Raw genomic sequence first — 9942 nt, 5'->3', positions numbered from 1 at the left:
CCCGCTGGAAGCTCCGTGAGGCTGCTTTCTCGTATCCCGTTTGCTGGTCTCCGATAGGAGTCCAAGATGGCGGATCCGCGCTGTGTTACCTGATAGGGGACCTCTGCATGAATCTCTCCTCGCTCTCCGTTCTCTGTCAGTTTTCTCACTCCATTTGGTGCTTGGCTGAGTTCTCTATCTCTTCATTTGATGTTTCAGGGTTTCAGGATTGTTGTATTCTCTGTTTGGCTTAGTTTTTCGGATCTTTGCTGTGGATGGACAGTGTGGTGCTTCTGCCTAGAGCGGCATTTTGCCCCCATGAATGCATTTCTTGAAAGACACAAACTACCACAGGTCACTAAAGAAGAAGTAGATAACCTGAATAGCCCTATATCTATTAAAGAAATTAAATATGTAGTTTAAAACCTTCTAATAAAGAAAACTTCAAGACTAGATTACTTCATTGGAGAATTCTATCAAACATTTAAGGAAGAACTCATTCAAATTCTGATCACTGTCTTCCAGAAAATGACATAAGAGGGATTACAGCCCAAATCATTCTATGAGCATTACTCTAAAACCAAAACCAGGAAAAGACATTACAAGAAAAGAAGAAAACTGCAGACAAATACCCCTCATGAACATAGATATACAAATTCTTACCAAATGTTAGCAATCTGAATCCCATAATATAAAAAAAAAAATACTGCATCATGATCAAGTGAGGTTTACGCTATAGATGCAAGGGTGGTTTAACATCTAAAAATCAATCAATGTAATTAACTATATTAAAAGATTAAAAAAGAAAATCTATATGATCATCTCATATAGGTACAAAAAAAGCATTTAATAAATTTGAATACCCATTTCTGATAAAAAACTTTTAGCAAACTAGGAATAGAAGGGTATTTTCTAAACTTGATAAAGGCCATCTATGAAAAACCAAGTCAATATTGTAATTAATGATGAAAAAAAAATGAATGCTTTCTCCCTAAGATCAAGAATAAGGTTAAGATATCCACTTTTACAACTTTTATTCAATATTATACTGGAGGTTCTACCAAGAGCCATAAGACAAGAAAAACAAAAGACATTCAGACTGGAGAGGAAGAAGTAAAACTGTCTTTTTTCATAAACAAGATGGTCTATGTAGAAAATCCAAATCTACAAAATGAATAGCGTAAAAATACAAAACTCTGGCAAAAGATGTGAAAGACTTGTACTCTGAAAACTACAGAACACTACTGAGAGAAATTAAAGATTAAAATAAATGGAGAGATATATATTTGTTCATGGGTCAGCAAACTCAATATTGTTAAAATGTCAATTCTCCCCAAATTGGTCTTTAACTTTAACACAATCCCAACCAAAACCCTAGCAGGTTTTTTTTTTTGTAGAAACTGACAAACTGACTCTAAAATTCATACAGAAATAGAAAGGACTCAGAAATGCCAAAGCAACTTTGGATAAAAAAGAACAAAGTTGGAGGGCTAACACTACCTAATTTCAAGACTTGTAAAGCTACAGTAATCAAAAGAGTGTGTGGTATTGCTGTAAAGACAGACAAATAGATCAATGAAACAGAACAGAAAGTTCAGAATTAGACCCACACATATGTGGACAACTGATTTTTGACAAAAGATGCAAAGCCTATTCACTTGAAAAGGAATAATCTTTTCAACAAATGGTGCTGGAACAACTGGATATCCATATGCAAAAAAATAAAATAAGAACTTCAAGTTATACCTTATACCATATACAAAAATTAACTCAATATGGATCACAGACCTAAATATGAAACCTAAAACTATGACACTTCTAGAAGACAACAGAGGGGAAAAACCTTAGTGGCCTTAGGTTAGGCCAAGATTTCTTAGATATGACACTAAAAGCATAAGTTATAAAAGAACAAATGGATAAACTGGACTTCGTCAAAATTGAACCTTGTAGTCTTCAAAACACCTTGCTAAAAAAATGTAAAGACAAGCCATAGACTGGAAGAAAATATTTGAAAAGCACATACCTGAAAAACAATTTGTCCAGAACATAAAAAGAACCCTCAACATTCAATAATAAAACAATCAATCCAATTTTTTTTAAATGAGCAAAGGTTTGAATAAACACTTCACCAAATAAGATAATATGGATGGCAATTAAGTACATAAAAAGATGCTCAACATCATTAGCCAGTAGGGAAACGAAAATTAAAGCCACAATGAGATATCTTTACACACCTATTAAAACCAAAAACCAAACCCACTGCAATTGAGTCAATTCCGATTCATAGGAACCCTGTAAGGACAGAGAAAAACTGCCCCATAAGGTTTCCAAGGCCATAATCTTTACAGAAGCAGACTGCCACATCTTTCTCCCACAGAGCTAATGGTTCAAACTGCTGACCTTTTGGTAAGCAGCCGAGAGCTTAGCCATTGTGCCACCAGGGCTCCTTACACACCTATTAAGAAGGGCTAAAATTAAAAAGACTAACCATACCAAGTGTTGATAAGGGTGTGGAGAAAACAGAACTTTCATATACTGCTGGTGGCAATGTAAAATGGTACAATCAGTTGGGCAGTTTCTTAAAAAGTTAAACATGGTACAGTGGTTAAGAGCTTGGCTGCTAACCAAAAAGTCAGCAGCTCAAATCTACCAGCTGCTCCTTGGAAACCTTATGGGGCAGTTCTACTCTGGTCTATAGGGTCGCTTTGAGTCGGAATTGACTCGACGGCAATGGGTCTACCATATGATCTAGCTATTTATCTCACACCTAGGTATCTACTCAAGAGAAAGGAAGTATATCTCCATATAAAGACTTGTACAGAAATGTTCACGGCTGCTTTATTTGCAATAGCCAAGAACTGGAAACAACCCAAACGCTCATCAACAGGTGAATGGATAAACAAATCATGGTATATTCATACAACAGAATAAAAAGGAGTGAACTACTGATGTGCACTACAGCATAGATGCATCTCAAAAGAATATGCTGAGTGGAAGATGCCAGAGAAAACAGGGTAAATACTGTATGGTTCTATTATATAAAGTATAAAAAATTCAAACTAATCTCTTGCGACAGAAAGCAGATCAGTGGTTGCTTGGAGGGACGAGGGCCAGAGATGCGTGGGAGAGATTACAAAGGGGCAGAAAGGGCACTACTTTGACTGTGGTGATGGTTTTATGGGTATATAAATATACTACAACTCACTAATGTGTAGACTTTAAATCAGTGTTTATTGCATAAATATTACCTCAAAAATCCTATTAAACATTTGTTTTAATTAAACACTTTGAATCACATTTGAAAATTACTAACTCCGAAACATCCTACGCTTTGAAAATGGTACTTTTACATTTCTGTGGAAGTACCAAAAAGGGCAATAGCATACTAGTAAAAAAGATCCAGAAATATACCTGAGAATCTTAGCGTGTGAACTCTTACCTTCAACTTACTTCATTTTTGATGAAATTCTTCTTAGAAGAATTGTGAATGTAATCTTATTACACTTAAAAGGCATGTAGCATTTCATAAAATCTAAAGCCACTTATAATAATTCAGAATTAATCATGCAAACAGAAGAATAAAGTTAAAATTCAATAATAAGATTAAAAGTTCCTGAGTTATTCTCAATAACTTACTCTATAAAAGGCACCAAAAACAGTAATCTCATACAAATTCTGAGAAAATTGTTTGGTCAAATATTTTCTTCTTTGTTAAAAATTTCAAATTGTGGAACAAAATAAACCAGCAAACATCTCCCATTTTATTAAATCTCTTATTTCCTTTCTAAATACATTTGCTATAATAGCCATTGGAAAACTTTTCCATTCGTTTTCAAAACTGATAATCACTGACATTTACTAATTACTGGCATTTGACATGCCTAAATACAGCCTAAAATGTTGTTTACTTTGTTATACCTTTACTAAAAGTTAGCATTTTTTGGGTATCATCTCTACTGTTAGGAAGCCAATGTAACTTAGTGAAAATTGTTTCCCACTAAAATTGCAGAGATTTATCTAGTTATTTTCACTATTTTCTTCTCTCTTCATTCTGAAGTTTATGGCATTCTGAACCTAAAATATATCTTTTGTTACTTCACTCAAAATAAATAACTTGAATAGTTCATTTAACTAGTGAAAACCATCTGAGTGTGTGTATAAAATTCATTATCAAAAGCATTCTTCTACGTGGTATGCTTCAGATGATGAATTTCATACACACACATGCACACCCACACATTTAAGTTCAGAAAGTATATTATTACATTTTACAAAGCACTAAGTACTAAATTTCACAGATTCTATACATGTTAAATTTTGACAACCATGTCTAGATGACAGCTTAGTGGCTTGATAAAATATTTATCTCAACAGTGACTCTGGTTAGGGTTGTTTTTCTATTTCTGATTTATTACATGATGAACTGCTAGAAACTAAACACACAAAAAATTTTAAATGATTCCTAATAATTACAAATTAACCTCAAAGTATTAGAGGCAAAAAGCTAAGAAGCTGCCAGTATCTGGTTCAGCTATTTGCAAAGATCTATCTTTCTATTTTATTTTCAGTTAAAGATTTTTAAAGATATAAAAATCAGTTAAAGATTTTTCCTACAAATGGTAGCTTTTTAACTTATAGTCAAACTAGCAATATGTGAGATGCATATAAAGATCTTACCTGAACACTTATCCTCTAGGTGTGCTGCCAAATCTGACATCTTCACCAAGGATGGTGCACTTGTTTGAAATTTTGCTTTAAATTTAATTGCTCGTATATCATCATCAAACAGGCACTCACAGGATGACCATGGTGTTGTATGCAACTCTAGGTTTTCTAATATGCAATTGCGCTGAACAAAAAGATATTTAAATTTCCAGATATAATCTTAAACAAACAAATAAAAACAAAAAGTCACCAAAAAGGAAATCGTCTAAGCTCAGAATCAGATTAAACAGATTGATTCAACTAAATCAATACAACTTTTATCACTAAGTAATCTGGGTATAAATAGACAAAATAGGAATATTGCATTATGGCAACAAGATAAGGATGCTAGAGACAATTTTAATGAAAATTTTTTCTAAAGACTTCTTCGTATCCTACAGTTATAATTTATTAATCATAGTCAACTGCTTTACACAATAGGAAATTCCTTTTTTGATATCTACAGCCAAAGATTGAAAAAAAAAAAAAAAAGCAATAAGGACAAAGAAACGGATATAGGTCTGCCATAACCAATATTTCAACATCTCAGTTATCTCATTTAGCTAACTTTCCCAGAAAAAAAAAAAACATTTAGATAGGGTCACGTCTATTTTTAATTATCTCAGTAATAATTCAAATTCTTAAAACCACAGTAGCATAGACTTTGTCATCAAATAACCATACCCTACACATTAGAAAACTCAACTTTAAAACTGTAATAAAACAAAAGAAGGTTTCTTAGCATTAATTTTTCTGATACTAACAGCTATCTGTTTAGTTTTCCACATCAGGCCATAAGTCTAATTGACACCTCATACCCACCTCAGAGTTTCTCTGATTGGACTTTTTTTTTTTTTTTTAAAAGACAATCTTTAGTCATTAAATCTGCATAGACAAAGCATCATTAAAGAACTAAAACATACATATTGCAACTTGCTGCTTAAAACTATTATTTTTTAAATAACTTTGTTTTATTACAAAATATGTGTTTAGAAATCACAGATAAGCTTAATAAATAAATAACACCAATAATTCCATTGCCCTTAAATGAACAGTTAACATTTCAGTGGACATTCAGTTTTTAATTTGTTTGATTTTCACTTAATATATCAAACATATTTTTACATGTTATTAAGTATTATTCTACATTATTTTTAAATACTGCAAAATAAGCCATTACGCAGACATTCCAAAATCTTAAAAACTATTATAACAATCCTCTACATGGGGGACATTTTGGGTTGTTTTTTATTTGTCACTATTATAAAAAATATAGTGATAAACATATTTTCAGCTACATCTTTATGCAGACCCATGTTAAATTCTTAGAGGTATAATTACTGGGCCAAGAAGTACTCCAAATTCTAAGCCTTTCCATGAGTATTGTCAATTGTCCTCAAGATAGATTCTGCTAATTTATATTTCCAATAGTCTATATAGAGTGGCTATTAACCTGTATTTTCTCTATACATTTCTTAGAAGAAAAATCATCTATTACCTATTTGTTTTATTTATGTGTCTTCAATTACTAGTGAGAGTAATTTTTTTTCAATCTTTATTGGCCATTTTTATTTTTTCATTAGGAACCTGCCTGTTCATATCCTCTGTCCATTTTGTCTCAGAGATATTTGTCTTTTGCTTATTATTTTCTGAATGCATTTTTTTATGGATTATCACTTGCATTTTAATTTTGTATATGGTGGGTTTTATATACAGTAGTTTTTGTTGCTGTATTTTTTTTTCTGTTAAACCCGTCAACCTTTATCATTCCAAATAAGTTTGCCTCTATTCTCTTCTACTGCTCATTGTTTAATTTTTTAAAAATATTTGAATCTCTAATGCATCTGGAATTTATTTTGGTACAAACATGAAGTATACATTTAACTGTATTTTTTTTCTCAAATTGTTAGTCAGATGTTACAATCATTACCTATTCTCTTTTTTCAAAAGGAGTAGGTTTTAAGGTACTTCTATTTTTTTAATCATAAAATAACATATTTACTGTAAAATATTCAGACGTAAGAAAAAAGGGGGGTGGTTAGGCGAAATAAGATTGGTCATGTCTTAATAAGCTGGATAATGGTACTTCAGTTTATTATACTACACTCTCTACTTTTGTATGTTTGAAATTTTTCATAACAAAAGGTTTGAAGAATAAATGCAGATGCTCACACATGTATAAAATTCACACCAAAGGCATAAAAATACTACCACACAGAGATATCTGGTATCTGCATTTCCAGTTTTTTAAATGTATACACATATTTATAGTTACATTATTAAAATGGGATCCTATTATATATGACTCATACCAACTCATAGGGTCACTATGAGTCGGAATTGACTTGACAGCAATGGCTTTGGTTTTCTTTTTTTATTTATTTTATATGAAGTTTTATAACCTACTTTTTAAACTAAATAACCTATCACATACATCATTCCAAGTTAATGAATATACATACATTTTGTAGTGAATACCTCTGAGTGTCCACCCAGACCATGAATGACTCCCTTAACTATTTTCTCTCCACTGGAACAGCTTAAGCCTCATATTTTTACTCTGCAGGCCTCCTCCAGGCCATAGGTAACAGAACCAGATCTAATCTTTGCAATGAGATTCTCTTCCCTGGGAATTTGGAAATGGGACAGGTCTCTTGAAAGGAAACGTGAGCTCAGGAGCCATGGAGTAACCATTTTCTGCTTTCCATTTGTTTGAGAAGCAAGGAACATCTGCACCCAGTGAGTAAAGCAGATACACAGAGAAGCTGCCTGGGACCCTCGGGGCTTTTCGGTCGCTGGTTCCAAGTCCCCCCTGAGACCCATCAACACTTTTGCCCTTAGGTGCTATAAGATAACCTCCATATACTATAAATATATGCCCCTTAATTGTTTAAGTTGGCCAGAGTACAGTTCTATTTCTAACTACAAGCCCTCAGTGTCCAGGTTTTAAAAATAATTTTTGAATATATCCCATGGATTGCAAAGCCTTCATGTGCATTTTACCTTTATGATTTTTTTTTAAAGACTCTTATCATTTGAACCCAGTAAAGTTATTTCCTCCTCTAATCTGAGTCTCTTACTCCTTTAAAGACAATGGGAATTGTTTAGCTAAAATATGTTCATCACTGGTCTGTAGTTTATTATTCATGAATTTATTCATAAAACAAGTATCTATTGGGGTAGGCATGGTGCTCTGTGGTGGTGATTCAGTGGAGAACAAGCAAGACAAGGTGCCTGCATTCACACAGCTTGCAATCTACTGAGAAAAAACAGTTAACATGCAAACAGATAAATAAGCTAGATAATTTCAAGTTGTGTTAACTGCTATGAATGGAATAAAAAGGGTGACCTGATAGAGAGCAGTAGATACACTGACAGAGGACACAGTCTTACAGCTGGGACATGAAGGAAGCATCCTCGTGGGAAAGCTAGAGAAAAAGCACCCTTGGCATAATTGGATATCTATCTGTAAAAAACTGAAACGAGACCCATACCTCACACCATGCACAAAAACTAACTCAAAATAGATCAAAGACCTAAATATAATATGGAAAACGATAAAGATTGTGGAAGAAAAAATAGGGACAATGCTAGGAGCCCTAATACATGGCATAAACAGAATACAAAATATAAGTAACAATGCACAAGCACCAGAAGAGAGACTAGATAACTGGGAGCTCCTAAAAATAAAATACTTATGCTCACCAAAAGACTTCACCGAAAGAGTAAAAAGACAAGCTACAGACTGGGAAAAAATTTTTGGCTATGACAAATCCGATCAGCGTCTAATCTCTAAAATCTACAAGATACTGCAAAACCTCAACAACAAAAAGACAAATAACCCAATCAAAAAATGGGCAAAGGACATGAACAGGCACTTTACCAAAGAAGATATTCAGGCGGGTAACAGACATATGAAGAAATTCTCACGATCATTAGCCATTAGGGAAATGCAGATCAAAACTACAATGAGATACCATCTCACTCCAACAAGGCTAGCATTAATCCAAAAAACACAAAATAATAAATGCTGGAGAGGGTGGAGAGACTGGAACACTTACACACCGTTAGTGGAATATAAAATGGTACACTCACCTTGCAAAATGAATTGGCACTTCCTTAAAAAGCTAGAAATACATAAGAGGGCAAAAAGGCGCTCTAGGCAGAAGCACCACGCTGTCCTCCACAGCAGAGATCTGAAAAACTAAGCCAAATAGAGAAAACAGCAATCCTAAAACCCTAAAACAGCAAATGAAGAGATAAAGAACTCAGCCAAGCACCAATGGAGTGAGAAAACTGACAGAGAACGGAGAGCGAGGAGAGATTCATGCAGAGGTCCCTATCAGCTAACGCAGCGCAGATCCGCCATCTTGGACTCCTATCAAAGAACAGCAAATAGGGGATATGAGAAAGCAGCGTCACGGAGCTTCCAGCGGGAGAGAGAACAACTGGTAATTTGCGATATACACTTTCCCACCCCCCACCCTTCTTCACCCCCACTCAGCCTCCTCTGCTTCCCGCGGCCACAGTCTCTTGTCTGGGAAGCACCAGCGGCTTGGATTCCACCCGCTGGCACTGGCCGGCTCTCTGAGTGCCATTTGTTGGCTGCTGGTGTTGCTTTTTTTCTGCTTCTTTTGATTTCTTCTTTACCTCTCATCACCGCCCCCAACTTTCGCTCAAATACCTGGCTCCGTGCACCATCTTTGCTTCTTCCTGAGGGGCTGCAGAGCTCCGATAATCTGTGATATATGCTTCCCCACCCCCCACCCTGCTTCACCCCCACTCGGCCTCCTATGCTTCCTGTGGCCACAGTCTCTTGTCCGGGAAGCACCGGCTGCTTGGATTCCACCCGACTGCAATGGCTGGCTCTCTAAGTGCCATGTGCTTTTGCTTTTTTTCTGCTTCTTTTGATTTCTTCCTTAACTCTCACCACCTCCCCATCCTTTTGCTCAAATACCTGGCTCTGTGTGCCATCTCTGCTTATTACTGAGGGGCTGCGGAGCTCCATTCAAGTGTGGAGCTGCTTCCTGGACCGGGCTGCTGGGCTGGTGGGATCACGGGGCTTTTGCTTATTTTCTTTTCCTTTTCTTGAGTTGGGAGCCCGTTCTGGCCGGGCAGTGCAGTGCAGCTTGGAGCCTACCCCCTCGGCTTGTGCGGACGCAGAGAGATCCCTGAGGGCATTTCTTTTTTGGTAGGTTCCTTTTTTCTTTCTGTTTTTCTGGGGGCTTTTCTTGTTTTTTTTTTTTTTTTTTTTTTTTT

General features: G+C 35.2%; 1 protein-coding gene across 5 annotated transcripts in view; it reads right to left on the bottom strand.

The window, feature by feature from the left end:
* Window positions 1-9942, bottom strand: part of SHLD2 (shieldin complex subunit 2) — a 169749-nt gene that overhangs the window by 42957 nt on the left and 116850 nt on the right. For all 5 annotated transcript variants that reach the window (XM_023740430.1, XM_023740431.1, XM_012558298.2 and 2 more), the window contains one exon: window positions 4657-4863. In XM_023740430.1, coding sequence (XP_023596198.1) covers window positions 4657-4863 — 207 coding nt within the window. The remainder of the gene's footprint in view (window positions 1-4656; window positions 4864-9942) is intronic.

The sequence above is a fragment of the Trichechus manatus genome, unplaced genomic scaffold (genome assembly GCF_000243295.1).
Source record: "Trichechus manatus latirostris isolate Lorelei unplaced genomic scaffold, TriManLat1.0 scaffold00155, whole genome shotgun sequence".
Classification (NCBI taxonomy): Eukaryota; Metazoa; Chordata; class Mammalia; order Sirenia; family Trichechidae; genus Trichechus; species Trichechus manatus.
The sequence above is the reverse complement of the archived record's forward strand: the minus strand, read 5'-3'. Positions and strand labels throughout refer to the sequence as shown.